This window comes from Sorex araneus, chromosome 1, assembly GCF_027595985.1.
Source record: "Sorex araneus isolate mSorAra2 chromosome 1, mSorAra2.pri, whole genome shotgun sequence".
Taxonomy (NCBI): domain Eukaryota; kingdom Metazoa; phylum Chordata; class Mammalia; order Eulipotyphla; family Soricidae; genus Sorex; species Sorex araneus.
In genome coordinates, this window is record NC_073302.1 from 124,377,234 (window position 1) to 124,399,915 (window position 22,682).

The window sequence follows — 22,682 nt, forward strand, 5'->3', positions numbered from 1 at the left end:
ATTTCATTGAAGAAATTAATTGTGGCCAAAGAGAGAGCGTACAGGGAAGATGCGTTCTTTATCTGCTATTGACCCCTGTTTGATCCCTGGCCACACATAATCGCCTGAGCACAGAGCCAGGAGTAGACTCTGAGAACCACTGGGTATTCTTCCCCAGTTCTTCTCCTCCAGTTTCACTGAAGAAAGAAATTCAGATTTGATCAGTCACTATTTTCTCATTAATTATTTGTCAGGCTATCTGACTCAGGTTTTGCTTTTGTTTTTATTTTGGGGCCACACCCGGCAGTGCTTAGGGTTTACTCCTGGGTCTGCACTCAGGAATTACTCCTAGCAGTGCTTGAGGGACTGTATGGGATGCCAGTGATTGAACCCGGGTCACCTGTGTGCAAGGTAACTACCCTACCCACTGTCCTGTCACTCTAGCCCATCTGACTGAAATTTTGGCATAACATCAAATCAAGACATATTTTAAGCTGAAATATTCTGTTTTCTGTCAGAGACATTTTTGGACATAATTTCATAGACTTTTGTTTTTCAGAATATGAAAATATGTTAAAAATTGTTGATTTTTTTTGGGGGGGTGCTTGTGCACATTAGGAAAAAAGCAAACAAATAGAAATGGAGTCAGAAGCTGCATAGAAGCTGCCACATTCCTTCCAGTTTCATGTGGTGGGCATTCGGCCAGCACTATCAGCAGTGGATCCGTTCAGTTCTCAGTCCAACATTCCCTGCTGAACCTGCCACCCACGTAAAGCATGGATGCTGCAGATTTGCATTTCTGTCCACTCTAGTGGCCTGACTCAGTTTGGTTATGAAAGTGAGGTTTTATTTACTTTTGGGTTTTGGGACACTTCCGGTGGTCTCAGGCGCTTGTGTTCAGGGATTACTCCTGGCAGTGTTTAGGGGACTATAAATGCACTGTAGCTCTGTCGTAGCACTGTCATCCTATTGTTCATCCATTTGTTCGAGTGGGCACCAGTAAAGTCTCCGTTCTGAGACATGTTGTTACTGTTTTTGGCATATTGAATACGTCACGGGTAGCTTGCTGGGGTCTGCTATGTGGGCGAGATACTCTCGGTAGCTTGCTGGGCTCTCCGACAGGGACGGAAGAATCGAACCCGAGTTGGTCGAGTGCAAGGCAAATGCCCTACCAGCTGTGTTATCGCTCCAGTCCTACTATATATGGAGTCAGGAATTGGACTGGTGTCAGCTGCATGCTAGGCAAATGCCTTACCCCAGAACTATCTCTCTAGCCCTTAAAAGTATGACTTCAAAGTTGGAGATTTGTGGTTTAATCACAAGGGAGAAAAATGGAAGTGTGACTACGTTAATATCAGTGTAATCATTCAGCTAATATGTGCCAAATACCAGCTAATATGTGTTAAGTACCTGCGTTAGGCACTGCGTTAGGAACAGCTCTCAGTAAGTCATATGAGATCCCTGAGGTTCTGTTATGATAGTGGTATTATTATTTTTTTTTCTTTTTGGGTCACACCTGGCAATACTCGGGTTACTCCTGACTCTGCACTCAGGAATTACTCCTGGAGATGCTCTGGGGACCAAATGGGATGCCGAGGATCAAATCTGGGTTGCCTCCCTACCTGCTATACTATCTCTAAAGCCCCTACAATGGTATATTTTCTTGATATTTATTTTTTTTGGCCATGCACGGTGATATTCAGAGGTTTACTCCTAATTCTATACTCAAAGATTACTCCTGGTGGGGCTTGGGGGACTGTATGGGTGCTGCAAAAAAATCAAACCCAGGTCAGCCTTACTCAAGGCAAGCACCCTACTGTTGCTCTAACCCCAGTTATTACAGTGGTTACAGTGGTAGTTTAGAAGATAAATAGTGTTACTTAAAAGTAAATAACCAATTAAATAAGATAATTTAGCAATATTTGTAATGAAGTTAGTATAAACCTTCTAAGGTAATTAAGATATGGCTGATGGGAGCTTGTTGAAATTTAGAAAAATGTGAGGGGAGAGAAAGGAAGAAGTGTATGTCCAACAGAGAACACAAGCTTGTCCAAGTGGATATAGGGAAGCAAAGAAACAGAGCAAGCAAGCCAGGTGCATGTTCAGGGGAGAGCACTGGCCTCAGAAGCAAGCGATGCTTTGTGCTTTGTTGCGACAGAGATGAAGAGTTTCTGTTTCTGTATTTTCAGGGATACAAGTAGCAGTGGAAGTGAAGACAGCTCCGATTCTTCTTCTGATGAGTTAATTGGCCCTCCCATACCCCTTAAAAAGGTGGATGAGTCAGGTGATATGGAGGAAGATATTATTGGTCCTTTACCCCCACCTCTCAGTGATGAAGAAGATGATGATGATGATGATGATTCAGAAGAGGAAGAGGTAAGTGTTTCATTGGTCACTTAAGAATTTAACGAGGTCTGGCACATATGCTGCCCAAGCAAGCCTGTGTACTGTTTGTGCCCACGTGGCTGAACACATGTGGTGCCCAAGCATTTGTGTTGCCTGCATCTCCCCTCTTGAGATGTGGCCTTTCCTATCTAATACTGGGATGTGTGTAGGGGCTCTTTCCACTCTTAGAGAAGCCCAGGTTCTCTCTTGAGCACATTACCGTCTCTCTCGTTTTCCTTCCCTCCTCACCTTCAAAAACCTCCAAATAAAATCTGTTTTACTTAAAAAAAAAAAAAAAAGAAATGATTTAATGAAGTCTTTAGTGATCTTAAAGATCAGTTCCTTTGTCAGTTATTCATAAACCGTAAAGTGTTGTAAAAAGTAACTGAATTTACTACCCAACAACCTTTGTTGGTGTAACTCTAAAGGATGTCCATCAGTTACAAAGATTTTGAGCAAAATAATAGTGAATAAATATAAATTCTGTATATTATATATCACAAAAATAATGACTATAGTATAGGAAAGAATGTATTAAAAAGTAAGCGTTTTATCATATCATGCTAGGATTGAGTATATATGCTTGCATTCTGTGTATATATGCACACAATTCATTTCTTGTTTATATATATATATATACACACACACACATATATATGAGATAACAAGGAACTTTAGAGAATTTAAAGGCACAGCAAATTGAAAATCATTGTGACTAATGTGGAAGATGGGAATCAGTTTATTTTTGAAGTTTCTATATTTTATAATATATTATCTTTGAGGTAGGATACAGGTTATAATTTTATTTTATTTTATTATTTTATTTTTATTTTTTAATTGAATCACCATGTGGAAAGTTACAAAGCTTTCAGGTGTAAGTCTCAGTTATATAATGCTTGAACAACCATCCCTTCACCAGTGCTCATATTCCACCACCAAAAAGAAAAAAAACCCAGTATACCTCCCACCCCCCCCCCGTGTCCCCCCATGTCCCCCTATGCAGCCCTCCCGCCTGTGTAGCTGATAAATTTCAATTTTACTTTCTCTTTACTTTGGTTACATTCAATATTTCAACAAAAATCTCACATTATTGTTTGGAGTCCCCCCCCCACCCCCCCGAATCAGGCCTGCTGGAAAGGGAGCATTTGATAATTTCTTTTCCATTGCTGAGAATGAAGAGATAATGAGGTTTTGGATTTCTGTATTTTAGTATTTTAGTAACTAAGTCCAGGGAAATTTCTGCCAGAAATTGCATTATTGCAAGCTCGTACCTCCCATTAGTGGTCCTCATAAGATGGCAGTCGCCACACTGTGCTCCCCGGCAAGGAAAACCCCTCCTGGGGCGACATGGGGCTGTGGCTTAGATCCCAGTCTAGAGACATTTCTGCGAGAAGCTGCTGGTACCAAAAGTAGTTTAGATGGCCTCTGGAATCATGCTTGTTTAGCAGTGGAGAGGCCGCACTTGTGCGGCCGCCGGGATTACATCTCAGTGGAGCTACAGGTTATAATTTTAAAAGTAACTGCCAAAAGAATAGAAATAAACTGTATAATTCACAGAACAGTAAAAGGGAAAAATATAGGTCTAGAGAAATACAGGAGTTAAACCACTTGCCTTGTGTGTTGCCAACCTTGATGCAATCCTGGTATGCATGGTTTCCTGAGCACTGTCAGGAATAACTCCTGAGCACAAGATCCAGGAGTATCCCCTGATTACTGCTGAATGTGATCCCAACCCTCCCCCACTTTACTCCCCAAAAGATGAAAAATATAAAGACAACTGGTGTTTTGTATATTTGACTCTCTCCTTCCTTCCTTCCTTCCTTCCTTCCTTCCTTCCTTCCTTCCTTCCTTCCTTCCTTCCTTCCTTCCTTCCTTCCTTCCTTCCTTCCTTCCTTCCTTCCTTCCTTCTTCCCTCCTTCTTCCTTCCCTCCCTCCCTTCTTCCTTCCTTCCTTCCTTCCTTCCTTCCTTCCTTCCTTCCTTCCTTCCTTCCTTCCTTCCTTCCTTCCTTCCTTCCTTCCTTCCTTCCTCCCTTCCTCCCTCCCTCCCTCTCTCTCCCCCTCCCTCCCTCCCTCTCTCTCCCCCTCCCTCCCTCCCTCCCTCCCTCCCTCCCTCCCTTCCTTCCTTCCTTCCTTCCTTCCTTCCTTCCTTCCTTCCTTCTTTCCTTCCTTCCTTCCTTCCTTCTTCCTTCCTTCCCTCCCTCCCTTCTTCCTTCCTTCCTTCCTTCCTTCCTTCCTTCCTTCCTTCCTTCCTTCCTTCCTTCCTTCCTTCCTTCCTTCCTTCCTTCCTTCCTTCCTTCCTTCCTTCCATCTTTCTTTCCTGCTTTTCTATCTTCCTGCCTTCCTTTCTTATTTTGGGCCATACCCAGGAGTGCTCAGGGCTCACTCCTGGCTCTGTGTTGGGGATCACTCTTAGTCATGCTCAGAGGATCACATGGGGTGCTGGCTGGGGATTGAATCAGATTTACCAAGAGCAAGGCAAGTGCCTTTACCCTTGTACTATCTTTTTGGCCCCCAATTTTTGATTCAGTTAATTAAACATACCCACAATAATAGTGGTTGGTTGCACACATGTTTGGTTATGGTACTTGTGGTGGGGTTGCACATCAGATTGTGGTGCTCATACATTTAGTGCCACACCTGGCAGTGCTAGGGGCTACTTCTGGGTCTGTGCTGAGGGTTGCTTCCAGAGGTGCTTGGAGGGGACCATGTGGTGCCATGGATGAGCCAAAGTTGGCTGCATGCAAGACAAGTACCTTAACTAACTCTGTATTGCCTCTGGCCCAACAACATCAATTTTAAGGTGTACTAGTGGATGATTCAAAACTTGTTGCCAATGTTAAAGGATTACTTGTGAAATAGGATAAAACATGAGGGGAAAATTTTTTCTTTTCCATTTCCATTTTTCATTTCAACACGTCATATCAAATGTATCTAAGCGAAGGACAAAGATCGTGGATGAAATAAATGGTATGGAAATTAGGAAATGTGAATATGACTTTATAGTAATCTACTTTGATTCAGGTAAATTATTTTGGCTTTGAATGAAAGAGGTGTACAATTTTCAGGTTTTGTCATTTGATAGTAGATTGATGTTAAAGTTAGGCTATATTTTATTTTTCTTTTTAAAATTTATTTATTTTTAAATTAAATCACTGTGAATTGCAGAATTAGAAAGTTACTCAATGTTAAGTTTCAGGTGTACAATGTTCCAGCATCAATCTATTCACCAGGGTCACTTCCCTCCACCAATGTCCCCAGTTTTCCTCTTGCATCGCATCGAGACTGTCTCTGTGGCAGTTACTTTTCTCCTCCACTATTGTCCTGTATTCCCTTCCCCAATTTATGCTCTCTTCCCCCCACCCCCCTCCCCTGCCCCCAGTGGCAGGCTTCCTACTGAAGACCAGTTCTCCTGCTCTTCATTTTAGGCTGTATTTCATTTCATTTTTAAATTTAATTTTATTTTTATAAAGTTGTTCACAGTGATTTGTTACATTCAATATTCCAACATCTATCCCATCACCATCACACCTTCGCACCACCATTATTTAAAATTTTCCCAACCACTACCCAAGACTGCCCCAATAGGAGATCCTAAACGATTTATTTTGTGTGAATTTAAAGCATGGGTGCATTCGATAGTGGAGAACTATTCCCCTGACCAATGGCAACCGTTGAATGAAGGAACTGGAGGAGTAGGGACGCAGGCTGGTTGGTAATCAATGACCATTTATTTCATTCCCACTTCTCTCTTACAGCATATTTAAATATAAGTTGTGAAGGGTGGGAATACATCTAGGTGGTGTTGAATATTATCATGACAATAAAGAGATGTACAGCTCCTCCTTCTTGGGAAGTTTTTCTAGGAGATTAACTCAGGGACAAAAATCTCATCTGGGGGTTCAGCACGCTAGATTACTAGGAAATGTGATCAAGAGTGGATCCTATTTAAGGGCATATTGCTTTCTCCTTTTCTTAGCTAGTAATCCACTTATTTCTAGTCATTTTATATGGACATAGTAAGAGATATAGTAAGCTTAACGGTTGGCTCTTCCTAGGGACATCTCGCTGTACATCCCAGACTGAAGTGTTCAGTCCAGGTTAGTCTTTCCTAACCCTAGGAGGGTTCATGAATTACTTCTTTTTGTGTCATGACAGAGTTTGTTCCATGACCGTGCTCTTAAATTATTATACTTCTTATAATAAGATTAGCCTGTCCTTTTTTCAGTGCCAGGGTAGCTTGCGGCTTTCCCTGGGCTCATCCAAGTTCCTCGCCAAGACCCTCCTTTTGGGGATTAGGAAGTAAGGGCAACTGAGGCATAAGTCAAGTAAATATGATGGATACCCAGAAGTAAACATTATTCGGAGTCATTTAACTCCTATGTTACAAAAGCATAGCATCAACTGTCTTCCTGTGTCTATACAAAAAGAACATTGCTAAACCATGAAAAAGACATAAAGAAAAAAGTACTATAGGATTGATTAGTGCTTGATGGAATTTACTATAGTGCTTGATGGAATTTGGTGTGCCGTGGGAGCACTGTGGTGGGTATAACTCACTAAACCTAAGCTCCTTGCAGGAAGAGTAAGGACAAACCAATGTTATCCAACAATTTTGTATTGCTTGTCATAATTAATTTACTAAAAATGATCAAAAAAGATTTCTTTAAAAAAAAAAGTGAGGGCTGGAGCAATAGCACAATGGGGAGGTCATTTGCCTTGCACGTGGCCAACCTGGGTTTGAATCCCAGCATCCCATATGGTCCCCTGAGCACCACCAGGAGTAAATCTTGAGTGCAGAGCCAGGAGTAGCCCCTGTGCATTGCCGGGTGTGACCCAAAAAGAAAAAAAAAAGTGTGTGAAGACTGTTGTATCTCACCATGGAGCCATTAAACTCTTGTATAAGAGATTACTAACATGTTACTAACATGTTACTAACAGGTTAAACTTTGTGTGTTAATGTGTGTTAATATTTTCTTAATCAAGATTGGTTGCCTTTTACTTTATATCCCATCCAATGTGGTTTGCTACTCCTGGTATATTAGTTGTGTAAAGTATGAGATGTCACATGGCCGCGTGCTCAAGAAATTCTGAAATTTTGATGGGATAGCTGGGGTTAAGTTTTTAACTACATGGTGACTTTGGAATCTAAAAACATCTCTGCAGCTCACTGATCTCTTTCAAGATTTATTTGTGAGTCTCTGGATCATGGCCAGTTAATGAGCTTATTTGGCACCAGAGGCAGTTTATGGGCATGGCTGCCAGGCTCCCAGAAGAACGGGGGAATGGGGGGAAGTCATCATCCCTGACTGCATGAGAGCCTGGAGATATTGGTGACAAAACCCTCACACTAGAGTTTTTCAACAAATCTATTCCTAGATGAGGCTTGTCCAAACCTGTGGGGCCTGGCTGTGAGCATGGCAGTGATTGGGTTTTGGAGGTTTTCGGCTGTCAGGGCTCTGTTTGGACAGGTGGGGGACTTACCTGTCCCCCTCTAAGGTGCCCCAGATGTGAGATGCATAGCCTGTATTTTAGTTCTGAGCAAGAACATAGCATTTTTTGCTTTGTTGCATTTATGTTTGCTATCCACAAACTTCCAGGTAATAGTCAGGGATCATAGGCAAAGAAAATCTAATGATGGTCTTGAATGTGAATTTTTGTTTTTTTTGCATTTTTGGATCACATCCGGCGTTGCACAGGGGTTACTCCTGGCTCATGCACTCAGGAATTACTCCAGGCGGTGCTCAGGGGACCATATGGGATGCTGGGAATCGAACCTGGGTCGGCCACGTGCAAGGCAAATGCCCTACCCGCTGTGCTATTGCTCCAGCCCCCGAATGTGAATTTTTATTGTGGGATCTAGACAGTCAAGTTAGCATAATTCATATTAGGTTACTTGCATAGCAATATTTTGCCTATGTTAGAATGTTTCTGACCCTTGAAAGAGGGTTTTTTTTTTTTTTTTTTGTGGTTGCTTGGACTCAGCTTTCTTACTTGTTGGTTCAGAAACTGACTTTCCACTTCTCATTTTGCTCCTTTGTAATACTGGAGCACGTTGACTTTTCTTCTTTGAAACTCATTTTCTCTTTTTTTACACCATTGATTTGCTGTGGGTCTCTTTGTTCATTCAACAGATAACTCAGTGCCTTATGAGGTTTACAGCAATTAATAAAGCAGACAATTCCTTGCTTTGATGGTGCTTGCCATTTCTAATAGTCTCTTTTATTATACATTTTCTTTCATTTTCCCAACCACAAGTATTTCCCGAGGCTCTGTCTTTGCCTATCTTATTCTTATTCGGGGTGGAGATCTTACATCTTCCCGGCACTTTGACTCAGGACAAACAAGGAATTCACTCATGACAAACATGGAATAACCCCATCTCATTAAAATGTAGCATTCAGCTTCCTAGCCACATAGGAAACATGTCCACATATAAGCTACAGAATTCTAAATTTGGCTCCCAGAGCTTAAACTTAGATTTTTATTTTCTTTCAAACTTTGTGGTAACAATTTTTCTCTCTGCCTCCAGCATCTTCGGTTTCAATCTCTTTTCTTCTCTGCTGCAAGGTTCAACTGTTTGTAACATGAATCACATTGCAAATAATGATGCTCATAGCCCAAATGAGACAAAATAAACCACCAAAGCAGGCAGGGTTCCATCTGGGAATTCCTGAGTACAATTTGATTATTTTGTTGTTCAAAAACATGCAAAGTGCTGTGGCTTTTTAGGGAGAGGTTCCATTTAGTTGGAAAGCATCCAAGTCACATACTTCACTGGCCAGATATTTCAGCAGGTACTATTTGCAATCTATGGAAAAATACTTAAATAAAAAAAAAAAAAGAAAACAACCCAACCCAAACTTTTGTTTGGCAGTTGGGCCACCCCTAGGGTACTTGGGTGGCTTGGTGCTCTGGGGGAGCGTGGTGCTTGGGACTGAACCTGAGGCTTCTGCATGCAGAGCACATCCTCTAGCCTATTGAGCCATCGCTGGGGCCCTTAAAATAACTTGTACCCCACAAGTTATCCACATTCAGTTCATATTCTGAATATGAGCGTCTGAAAGTGGATTCCGCAGGATGTCGTGTGCCCTGGATCAACTCTTGCAATCCGTGTTGTGGAGCAAGGCTCCGTAGGATGCTGACGTGGCGCCTTCTGATCTGCCTGTGACTGTTCACAGAAGCTGCCACAGATTAAGTACGTTAGGAAGCCTCAATTTTAACAAGTTTCTGCTTGTGAAAATTTTTTTTTCTTTTTGGGTCACACCCAGCGATGCTCAGGGGTTACTCTTGGCTTTGCACTCAGGAATTACCCCTGGCAGTGCTCAGGGGACCATATGGGATGCTGGGAATCGAACCCGGGTCAGCCGCATGCAAGGCAAATGCCCTATCCGCTGTGCTCTTGCTCCAGCCCCTGCTTGTGAAAATTTTATCCAACCTTTCAGAATGACTTCAAACAGGATTTCCTTGAACCTTTCCAGATGCCAGCTGCATGTTCTACTTCCAAGACTGGATTTCTAGCAAGCCTAAACCATTTTCCTTGTGAAATGACGGTTTCAGTGTTTGTCTTAACTCTTTGCCTCCCCTTTGCCATTATAGGGATTTGCCCACAAATGGTAAATTAGAAAATTCTTAAAACTTCTGTGATATAGTGCCTTTTATATAGCACATACAGAATAAATATTTGCCAAGTATAATTAAGTTTACTTGGTTTTCATAATTAAAATTCATTTTATGAAATTTGAAAGTTCTTCCTGTTTATGACATATCAACCACTACATCTTTGTTTGTTTTGAGTTTTGTTTTCCTTTGGTGAAGCAGAAAGTTTTTTATTGAAACTTACTTAAAAAGACACGAGGGGAGAGAAAGAGAGAAGTACATGTTTGAGAGGGAACACAGGCTTCCCAGAGTGGAAATAATCAAGCAAAGAAATATAAAGACAAGCAAGTGAGACACATATTCAAGGGAGAACGTGGGCTTGAAGAGCCTCAGCCTTCTAATTTTAACATGGAAAGCGGGAGTAGTGATAGCAGAGTGAACTGAAGATGTATGAATAGAAAAATAAAAATTGAGGCCAAAATTTTCTGTGGCAACGATTTCATGTGCTTCATCCTACACATAATATGTTCTGAGCAGAATAGTTTTTAATAATTATTAAAGTTGTCCCATAGTTGAATGAGATCAATTGATTTAATTGTATAGACTGCAAGTGCTTATGAAACAGTCTATCAAATTAGACAAAAAATAAAACAGAAAAACAAAAGTCAGGCCTCACAAATGAGAAGCATACATTCTACCATTTAGTTACATTCCTAGCATTGTCACAAAAGCTTGAAAAAAATGACTCTAACCCAGAGCAGTAGTTCAGGGGTAGGGAGCACCACACAGTCCCCCAAACGTGTAAAGAGTGATCCCTGAGTGCAGAGCCTGGTGGAAGCTGATTTTGAGCATAGCCAGTTGTGGCCCAAAGCAGCAACAACAACAAAAGTGAATTTGCTATTTAAAAAAATGCTTTAGGTCAGTCCTTGCAGTGCTCAAGAGGTACTCCCGTGCTTGAGAGTTGCACCTGGTGGTCCAAAAGAACCATAAAGTGCCTTCGATGGAACTGGACCTTGAATGTGAAGGCATGTGTGAGGCCCGTTGAATTGTCTCTCTGGCCCTGAAAATGAGTTTGATAGCACTGATGTCTGAGGGACGGTGGGTGGAGGGAAAATTGTGGACATTGGTGGTGGGAAATGTGAGTTGGTGAAGGGATGGGTATTGGAACATTGTATGACTGAAATGCAATCATGAACAACTTTGTAACTATATCTCACAGTGATTCAATTAAAAAAAATTTAAAAAAAGTTTGAGGGAAAATTACTAGAGAATATATTGGTAGATACACTAAGATCTTTACCACCTGGATGTGATTCTGAACATGATTGATGTTTTGTTTGGAAGTGGGGGGATTGGGATTTGGAGGTCACATCTGTAGGCTCTTGGGGCTGATCCTAGCTCTGTGCCTGAGGTTTGCTTCCTGAGGTGCTTTGGGGGACCATGTGGTACTGGGGTACAAACCAGAATCCGCCTCATGCAAAACTAGCACCTTAGCTCCTGTACTATATCTTGCTCATCCTTGTTTTTGTATTTTTACTGCATTTTCTTTCAGTTGATTTAGTCTAGTTCTCCTTCTGAAGTCAATAGATTGGTAATGTTAATATTTCACACAACAAACAATATGGACATTCCTCAAATACTAGAAATTGAGCTCCCAGTTGACCCAGCAATACCACCTCTCGGAATATGCCCCGGGGGCCCAAAGACACACAGCAGAAACACCATCTGCACTTTTATGTTTATTGCATCACTATTCACAGTAGTCAGAATCTTAAACAACTTGAGTGCTCCACAACAGACAAATGGGTCAAGAAACTGGTACATCTACACAGTGGACTAATACACAGCTGTTAGAAAAAAATGAAGTCATGAAATTTGCCTATAAATGGATGAACATGAAGAGTGTCATGCTGAATGAACTGAGTGAGAAGGAGAAGGATTGCATTCATTTGTGGTACATAAAAATATGTAGAGTAGAAAACTAATATCCATGCCAGGAGGACTGGCCAGTGGTAGGAATTAACCCAAGTGTGTGTGTATTGGGAGCAATAGCACAGCGGGTAGGGCGTTTGCCTTGCATGCAGCCGACCTGGGTTCAATTTCTCCATCCCTCTCGGAGAGCCCAGCAAGCTACCGAGAGTATCCCATCCGCACGGCAGAGCCTGGCAAACTCCTTGTGGTATATTCAGTATGCCAAAAACAGTAACAACAAGTCTCACAATGGAGACATTACTGGTGCCCATTGAGCAAATTGATGACAATGGGATGACGGTGACAGTGACAGTGTGTGTGGCGGAGGATAAGATAGAGAAGGGACCATTATGACATTAATAGTTGGAAATAAGCATGCTGAACAAGAACTGAGAGTTAAAAGTAGGTAAAGGGATATGCAGGACATTTCAGTATATATATTGCAAGCCAGAATGCTCAAAAGGTAAGAGGGAGGGAGGGAGGGAAGGAGGAACGGGGAGGGCAGAGGGAGGAGAGAAGGGGGAGGGAGGAGAGAAGGGGAATGGGTGGAGGAGGGAGGGAGGGAGGAGAGAGGGGGCTTAACTGGGGACACTGGTGCTGGGAAATGTACACTGATGGAGGGATGGATGTTCAAACACTGTATGACTGAAACCTAAACATGAATAGCTTTTTCAGGGTCTATCTCACAGTGATTCAATAAAAAAATCTTGGGGAAAGAATATTGCACACAAATTCGTTCACTCATTCATGCTTTATTCTATTTTATTTCTCTGCAGTAGTAAAAATAATTATTTCTTTGAAATGCAGATGAAAGTGGTATGCAAGTTATTACTGAACTTGATCCAACTCCAACAGCTGTTAAATGATAGAAGTATTTGATGAATATTTGGAAGGTGTTTTTTTTTTTTTCTTTTTGGGTCACACCCAGCAATGCTCAGGGGTTCCTCCTGGCTCTGCACTCAGGAATGACTCCTGGCGGTGCTTGGGGGACCATAAGGGATGCTGGAAATTGGACCTGGGACAGCTGCGTGCAAGGCAAATGCCCTACCTGCTGTGCTATCGCTACAGCCCCTATTTGGAAGTTTTATTGCTAGTTTTCTTTGAATTTAGCAAGTGACCAGAGCTTCCAGAAAAGAGGGGGACTAGTTTTTTTTTTTACTACGTCATTTTTATTTAAAAATTATTTTTTGCTCAATGAAGTAAAATAGTTTTATTTAACGGAATTTACTTTAAAATGTGACGGAGGAGGAGAGAGACTTGGATTCAAGAGAGAACAACGAGCTTCTCCAGAAGAGAAAAGCATGCATCTATTATTTTTAAACGGTAGCTTTTACTTGTGCTTCATTCCAATGTCCTTTAAAGGTAAAGATAATTGTAAGAGTGAAGTGGAGACTTGGGATTACAGGGATTTTCATTATCCTTACTACCCTGTTTCCTGTTACTACAGAAAACTGAAAGTTGCATATTTCTGACTGTAACTAAAGACTCTGTGTAACAGTGAGTTTTTAATTGTGAGCACCTGTTTTCTGTGACCTCTCTCTGACCCCCTGGCTGGCACGTTCTGTGTTGGAGTGTCCAAGTTAGAGCCCCCACTGGTGCTTTCTCCGACTTCTGGTTTGAACCTCCTCATCCCTTTGGCCTTGGTCATTGCCAACCACCTGTATCAGTCAGTCTCTCCCTCAAGCCTGGGGAAAGGTTGAAGAATGAAACTTTTTTCATCCTCAGAAGCTGGTAGTAAGAATTTGATGGTTTGTGTAAATACAAATCTAGGGATTGACTTATACTAAACTTAGAATTTCTGGGTTTTATGATTGCTTTTACCCTTATTGCCAATATTTGATGAACAATCTTAATTTCAGCTGACTGGAAGTAAAAGTTCACTGTTTTTAAAAAATGGTACAAGGAGGAATTGGATATGTAGCCCAGTAGAAGAGTACATATATGAGCCCTGGGTTTGACCCATGGTACCAAATCCAAAAAAAAATTGATGTAAGGAAGCTTAGTAATTTCAAATTCAGAGGGAAATGTATGTGCTTTGAACCACACCAATATTATTACACCTGCAAGAGTCTGTCAGCAGAGGATGCTAGAAGCTCTGTTCGAAACCCTGCAGTAGTTAGTGACCCTTATGGTTTCAATTGTCAATGTGTAGAGGGTTTCACTCTTTAGAATGGGCACTAGAGGGCAATAGAAGATTTTGACTTTTGGCAAAAATCCACTTTTTCCCAACTGTCTCTTGTACAGAGTCAGGGAAGAAAAGAATCTCGTAGGGAATATCTTTTACAGATTGGAAAGAGAGGTTGATGCTTGAGATTAATGCTAGAACAATAACTTCCCCCCTTTATATTCTTTTGTGATTAAGACAAATGCTTAAAAAAATGTTTACACTTGTTTTTCCCTTTCTAACTATTGCTCATGGTGCCCAGGGTCCATTTTCATGGATTTTGGTGCTTCCCCAGTGACGTGAACTACTCCTGGTGCTGCTAGGGGGACCTGTCATGCCAAGGATTGAATTTGGGACTTTAACATACCAGTTATTTGCCTTTTTGAATGGTCTCCCCAGCCCTTTACTGTTTAAGTTTTTCAAAATCAGTAACAGATTCCTAATAGGATAATACTTAATGGCAGGTATTTTAAGGATGGTATCTTTATAACAAAGAGCTCAGTTTATAAGGCCAATTAAGAAGGTTTGTTTCTCTGTTCACCTACATAATTCACTGACTTTAGAGGAGAGGGGAGGGGTTGGGTCTTACCCATTGGTGCTCAGGGGTTACTCCTGGCTCTGCACTCAGGAATTACTCCTGGCTATGCTCAGGGGACCATATGAGATGCTGGGGATCGAGCCTGGGTTGGCTGTGTGCAAGATGAGTGACCTACCTGCTGTACTATTTCTCTGGCCCCATAATTTACACTTTTAGGAGCATCAGATCTTGTCACTTCCCTGCCTCCTTTGTTGCTTTCTTATTCAGCACCCCAGTTTCTTCCAAGCAAATTAAGAAATCCGGGCATCTTACCTTGACCTCAAAGATCCTGTCTGGATTGATCTTTAAATTTTTTTCGGATTTTATGCTTTTGTACTGATTTTATTCCACAGATTTTATTTCTCTACTAATATCGACTGTTCCATGTTTGTGTTTGTGTGTATGTTTGTGTGCAGTGTCCTTCCAATTAGCTTCCTTGTGGATTCTGTTTACTCTTTCATCTATGGAATAACCCTTAGAACTCCTACACATAACTTCCTCAATCCTTTGTTCCTTCCTTCCTTCTTTCCTTCCTTCTTTCCTTCTTTCCTTCCTTCCTTCCTTCCTTCCTTCCTTCCTTCCTTCCTTCCTTCCTTCCTTCCTTCCTTCCTTAATTACTTCCTTCCCTCCTACCTTCCCATTTTTTTGTTTTGGTTGTTATTATTTATTTGGTTTTTAAGCCACAACTGGCAGTGTGCAGGGGATACTCTTGGCTCTGCACTCAGGAATCACTCCTGGCAGGACTTGGGGGACGATATGGAATCCTGGGAAATAAACCCGAGTCTTCCACATGCAAGGCAAGCACTCTTTCTCCTGTCACTCTGGCGTCCCTCAGTTTTATTTAGGTCTTTGGTCAAGTGTTACTTCTTCGACTTCCACATCATTTACTACATTTAGGTACTTACTATTACCAGACATCCTTGTTTAGGGCAGTTTGGTTTTTCTCCCCAAGGTAAGGTAAGGTTCATGAGGGCGGTAGTACTGATAATCCACCTGTTGCAACCTGGTATCTGGCACTTAGTAGATGCTCAAAAAATATTTGTCTTTGGTGCTCTCTTCCCACTAAACCTTTCATTGATTCAAAGGTAGTTTCTGACTAACCCCTGTTGTCCTTTGGAAATTCAGGAAGCAATCTTCTACCCTCTTCTGTCTAGGTTAGTCGTGCCACAGTGCTCTTGTTCTGAACAAATAAACAAATGACTATGGTCATTTGTAAACTCCCTGTGTCAGGAGGGCTTTTTGTAACAGTTTCTCATATGGACCCTTTCTTCCTTTGAGCACTAGTGTTTATTTTGTTCAGCAAACATTTTTATACACAAGTGGTATGAATGACATGGCTGTTAGGAGTTGTTTTTTCTTTTGGGTTTTAGGGCCACACCCAGCGATTCTCAGAGTTCACTCCTGGCAGTGTACGGGGAGGGGAACATATGCAGTGTCAGGGACCAAACCCGAGTGAGCTGTGTGGAAGGCGAGCACCTAAGCCACTCTGCTGTATCTCTGGCTCAGCGTTTTCTTTAATTGCAGTAGTGACTGACAAATAGCTTGAATTTCATGGGATTAATAGTTTCTAAGAAATTTCATGACGACTTTGAGGTTTTCCTTTATTGTTTTACAAAATTATCCATAGTTTGATCTTTTTAAAATCTGATTTTATTTTGGGGGCCATATCTGGCTTCTATCACCTCCGGCCATGCTCAGGGCTTACCCCTGGCGCCACTTAGGAATCACTTCCGGAGGTGCTTGGGGGACCATGTTGGGATGCTGGGGATTGAAAACAGGCCAGCTGAGTGTAAGGCAAGCGCTTTACCCACTGTACTGTCTCGCCAGCCCTCAAATCGGCCATATTTTTAATTCTGTCAGTCAATCTTGTAAAGCCGTAATGTCATGTTATGCTCTAATAAATTTTAGTTGGAAAAATTACCTGATAATTTCCATAAAATTAAACTCGATTGGTTCTTTTTTGATTCCAAATTTAGTGTATTTTAAAATTTGGTTCAGTTATGACTTAAATTTTGTTAAGGATTAAATAAACTTCCATTTAACATTTAAGTCCCATTTTAAGACATTTCCTTACTTTTGGAGCCTTACCCAGCTGTGCTTGGGGCTTACTTCTGGCTTTATGCTCAGGGATTACTTCTGGCAGTTCTCATGGGACCATATGCAGTACTAGGCATTGAACTGGGGACTTAATCCCTCTACTCTCTCTCTGTCCCATTATAAAAACATTTTATTTATCTCTTTCGTTTCTGTGTCACACCCAGCAGTGTTCAGGGGTTACTCCTGGATTTCACACTCAGGAATCACTCTGGGCGGACTCAGGGGACTCAGGTGTGGTGCTTGCACACTTGGTTGTGGTGCTTTCTGGGGGGTTGTACCACTTTCAATTGTAGGTGCTTACGTCCATGCTTGCAGGGCATCATCCTGATTTAGTTATGCTCACACTCGGTCTTGTGGCTGTGCTCACTGGGGTGCTCTAATAGTTGGTGCTCACATGTGTTTGCTGGTGGTCGCACTCTTGGTTTTATTGCTCGTGCATGTTTAGCTGTGGTGCTCAGACACATCTCGTGTATGCTGAAGATCACACAGATCACACAGTCTGTTGTGCTGGGGGTTCCAGACAGCAGAACTGCTTGGACCATGCTCAGTGCAGATGGTAGTACCAGTCTCAGGGTCCTCTGTGTTTGGGGCTGTGCTTCCATGGCCTCCTGCTTGTAAAGCATCTGCCCAGCCACTGGGCCACTACTCCTGGGCCCTCGTAAATCTGCCTTTTAAATTTTTGTTTTCATTTTGTGGCTCTATCTGGGTGAGCACTTGTGCTTTGCTTTGTCTTCCAACTCACTGTTTGTTCTTCTGCTTTATTCAGACTGCTCTTTGTCTCTGTCTTGTACTTTTTAGTTTCATTACTATATTCTGTATGTTTATGATTTTGGCCAGTCTTTTCCTTAACCTTTTAAATTTCATCTATTCTCACAAGATTAGTGAGCATCTTTATTTATTTATTTATTTATTTTTAAATTTTTTTAATTTTACTGAATCACCGTGAGATAGTTACAAGCTTTCATGTTTGGGTTACAATCTCACAATGATCAAGCACCCATCCCTTCATCAGTGCACATTCCCCACCACCAATATCCCGGGTATACCCTCCCTTTCCCACCCTCCCCTTGCCTCTAAGGCAGACAATATTCCCCATACTCTCTCTCTACTTTTGGGCATTATAGCTTGTAACACAGACACTGAGAGGTCATCATGTTTGGTCCATTTTCTACTTTCAGCATGCATCTCCCATCCCAGCTGGTTCCTCCAGCCATCATTTTCTTAGTGATCCCTTCTCTATTCCATCTGCCTTCTCCCCTCCAGTGAGCATCTTTAAAACCCTTGTTCAAACTTCTTTCTTCCATCTCCTTCCTTCCTTCCTTCCTTCCTTCCTTCCTTCCTTCCTTCCTTCCTTCCTTCCTTCCTTCCTTCCTTCCTTCCTTCCTTCCTTCCTTCCTTCCTTCCTCTCTCCTCTCTTCTCTCCCATTACTTTCTTCCTCCCCCGCCTCTTTTTTTTTTTGATCATACCTGGCTGTACTCAGGACTCGCTCCTGCTTCTATGCTCAGGTATCACTCCTGGTAGGGCTCAGGGAACCATATGGGGTGCCCAGGATCGAATCCGAATAAACCATGTGCAAAACTGCTGTACTGTCATTCTGGCTTCAGTAATTGCTATAATCTTTTTCATTAGGGTCTTTCCTCAAAGTTTAGTTTTGATTTTTTTTTTGCTTTTTGGGTCACACCCGGCAATGCACAGGGGTTACTCCTGGTTCTACATTCAGGAATTACTCCTGGCGGTGCTCAGGGGACCATATGGGATGCTGGGATTTGAACCTGGGTCGGCTGCGTGCAAGGCAAATGCCCTACCCGCTGTGCTATCGCTCCAGCCCCCCCGATATTTATTTTTGTGTGTATGGGAAAAGTGCTGTTCTCTTACTCATTTTGCCTGGTTCTCTGTATTTAATTCTGTTTTTTTTTTTTTTGTTTTGTTTTTTGTTTTTTTTTTTTTAGAAATATTTATTCTGGGGTATACTCAGGGGTTATTCCTGGTGGTGCTGGGCGGGATTCCAGGGATCAAACCTGGGTCTGCTGCATGCAAGGCAAACGCTCTGCCTGCTGTACTATTGCTCTGACCCCTTTGATTCTGTTTTAGGCAATGCCTGTACCTTTTCTAGTACTGAGGATACTGGCCCTGCTCTAGTCTTAGGGCAGAATCCAGGAGCACTAGTGAGAAGCTCAATGTCTACCCTTGCCGAGACTGTACCCCCCTGCATGCTGTGCTGGGACACCACTTGGGTAGGGCTTTCAGAGCTGCCAGGCAGTGGCACATTGTCCGTGTTGGCCGTGTCCCTGGACTCAAGGGTCCTCTGTGTTTGGGGCTGTGCTTCCAACCATGACTTATAACTGCCTGCAGTTGCTATTGGCCGTGTGCGTCTAGGTTGCCTGCAGTGTTGGTGCTCTCTGGGCCAGCTCCAGACTCAGTGCCTATAGCAGCACTGGTTCCATCAGGGTGCCTGGCTGCAGGACGCTGGCCCTCAGTGTGGCTCCCTTATATTGTATTTATTGGTATTATGGATTTTAAAAATAAAATAATTTCTGACAGATGCATATAATCGATTCTTTTTTTGTTTTGTTTTCATAGGTTTTGCACAAATATAAATTACTTAACAGTGTACTTTTAGGTCGAGTTACTAAGACTTGTTCTTTAAGATTTGCAGTTTGCAATAGGGCATTAATGGTTTGAAGGTAATTTAGAGGTGTTTTGGGAATACGGTTAATTAAAGAATTGGAACCAGCTGTGAGAATTAGCTAGGAAATTGTTTTTACTTCCTGTAATATTTTAGGCATGTAACTTTACATTTTTAAGGAATAGTTTAACCATTTGATAAATGATTTGTTTTGAAGGGTACCTAAAGTTTCTTAGGGCACTAAGTATTGAGGCTTAGTATTATATATCTCTTAATTATTTTTGTTTGCTTATGTGGGTTCTATTTCTTACATTTGTAAAAGATTTGGTAAAACTCATAAAATTTACAGCTTTCACTGTATTTAAATGCACAGTTAAGTTGTGTTACATTTATTGTGCAGTCAATCTCTAGGATGTTTTCATCTTGCAAAGCAGAAACTTTATATTATATTCCTTCATTTCTGCATCTCTCATGACCTGAATTTGACTAGCTGAGTAGTACCATGAGTGTTCATCTGTTTTTAAATAGAGACTATTCCCAGTAGAACTGGACTGGATTGTGGTGAGCCTGGGCCACTCTTGGCTGTTTTCATCATGGTGGTATAGGCCTTACCCAGCCAGGAACTACTTGAACTGTCTCCTTGTCCTGCAGTAATTTATCTTCTGTGACTTCCTTATTTCACATAATGTTCTTCAGCCTATCCATATTTCAGACCAAATCTCTATTTGGTATAACTGTTATCCATTGACAGACCTTTGGGTTGCTTCTATCTTTTTGACAATTGTGTGAAGGTCCTTTGCCCATTATTATTTTGTCCCTTCTCTCCCACCTTCCTTTTATTGTTGATGAGATGCCTGGAGCTTGCACAAGCACCCTCCATTCTGTAGATTGCCTTTTTCACCTTAGATTATGTCTTTTTGATGCACACAATACCTTCATCTTTTTTGAAAATTGAGATCTTGCTAAGTTACTGTATATCACTCAGTTTTAATTCTAGTGAAAGAAAAATACTTGTGCTTCAAAAAGTGTCAAGACTTGAATTTCCTGTGTGTCATCTACATTTACCCAGAAAACTTCAGTTTACTTTTTCAAAGATATTTCAAACATTTCTATTTTTGTGGGGGTGGGGAGAGCCAAACATGGCAATGCTCAGGGGTCATTCCTGGCTCTGCCGTCAGGAGTTACTTCTGGTGGTGCTCAGAGAATTAAATTTGGGTTGACTGTGGGCAAGGCAAGTGCCTTACCCATTGCACTCTGGCCCCTCAAATGTTTCTTTAATAAGATCTTTTCTTTAGTTCTCTGTTTCCCTGCCCAGAACAGAAATGTGCCCGCTCCCCCTAGAGTTGTCTGTGCATCTGCAATGTTTTAGCTTGCTGGTTTACCTGTCTGTTTTTGCTTTATCGAACTGACAGTTCCTTGTGCGTGAAACTTTGTGATTGGCCTTTTTATGTTTTTGTTCTTTTTTGGAGGGGGTGGGAGGGGCTCTCCCCAGTGGTCTGGGGGCCTCCGGGTCTATCTAGGGCAGTGCTTGGGAGGCTCTGTGGTATTGGGGATTGGACCTGAAGCATTGCACATGCCAGACATTCGAGTTATCTTCCTAGCCCCTGTTTTGTATTTTTTTAAATCTTTAATCTAATCTCATTCCTGATATGTGGCATATTCCTACTCACTAAATGTGAGTGAATGAATACATGGATTAATTTTAAGTCAGCCCCAGTGGATCTCCAGAGGTTTGCTAGAATAGGACTCTTAATTCTGGTTTCCTGGGGCCGTACTGTTAACTGTTTCCCTTCCATGGTTTTGGGAGAAAGTTGAACTTGTCTTCAAGCTTGTGATTGGTATACCTACCATCTCTTCCCGGCTCCCAGATACTTTGTGACATATCTCGATTAGCAAGCAGGCTTTTCATTAAGGCTTGTAGGGTTATACAGATAAAACTTTAAACCTGTGACAATTTTACCCTGGAAAGATTCTTTTCTGATTTGCAAGTATTTTGTAAACATTGTAAGTATGTGGGTCTGATGGAATTGCTCGTGTTATTCCAGATATGTTTGCTATCATTTCTGTTATTAGGGGTGGACCAAAGAGCCTGGGAATAATCCTTTGGTTGGCATTTCAAACCAAACCCAAACAAAAACTTCTATCTTTCCCCCTCTTCCATTAAGACTGTAACTCTTGTTATGAATTCTGGTAATAAAGAACTTCATTGAAGTCTTCTAGTTTATGATGTTCTCTGGCAGGAATATTTTGAAAATATTATTACTGTTACAGCAAATTTCACACTAAGCAATATTTCAAAAAGTCATTAGTAAAGATCTGGAAAAAGAACAGTCACCATCGAGTGATATGTACCAAAAGATGGATTGCTACTATTTTAGATGATTTAGTTGTGCCAATTATATGAGCTTTTCATGAGTTATGCCCTAGATTATTTCCAGTAAAACTTGGATTTTAAATATAAACAATATTTATTTAAACATTTAATTCACTCCTAATGTAAATACTAAGTTGTTCTGTGTTTTTGTAACTTTTATTATTTTTAAAAAGTTTTGAATGTCATAATTGACTATACATAGATGCATTCTGTATTGAAGTCAATGAAATGCTTTTTATTCTTCCTCTTGGTGACAGTGTTTCTGTTCCCTGAGTTATATAAAAATAAGTACTTATGAAAAGAGATGCAGAGAGAAAAAAAAATAAAAGAGATACAGACTTGCAATTGATTCTTCACCAAGTGAAACATTGAAACTGTTTCTCCTGGTTCCTGTAAGACTGCCTAGTTTCTTAAACTTATTTTTAAAAAGGACATGCATTATTTTTTTTTTTAGAAAGTAGAAAAGTTTATTGGAAAGTAGAAGAGAAAGAAGCTGGAACTTCCCATATTGGGGGGAACTTAGTATAGGACTAACTTTATGCATGAAATTTTATTGCTTATAGTCGATAGTGAAGGGAATAGTGGACTCACCTAATTAAATATAGGGGTAATCCAGAGTTCATTTATTTGATTTCTAGATTATTTCAGACTATCTATTGGGATGTTGGTATCTCTGAATGAAATAAACACAAACTACAGCAGATCTGTTTTGGGTAATGGGGGAAGGAAGTCCAAACCTGATGGTTCTTGGGAGCCCTCACAGTGCTGCGGCTTGATCCCCAGGGTCCGGCATGTGAAGTGTTAACTCCAGCCCTTTGTGCTATCTCCCCAGACTTTTCAGCAGTTTTTTTTTTTCATTTTCATTTTTGGGGGGCCAGAGAGATAGTACATTAGATAGTGTGCTTTGCTATC

General features: G+C 41.3%; 1 protein-coding gene across 1 annotated transcript in view; it reads left to right on the top strand.

Annotated features, from left to right (window-relative positions):
* WDR70 (WD repeat domain 70) overlaps positions 1-22,682 on the top strand; it is a 273,677-nt gene that overhangs the window by 13,209 nt on the left and 237,786 nt on the right. Inside the window, exon 5 of the mRNA XM_004605593.3 lies at positions 2,169-2,355. Coding sequence (XP_004605650.2) covers positions 2,169-2,355 — 187 coding nt within the window. The remainder of the gene's footprint in view (positions 1-2,168; positions 2,356-22,682) is intronic.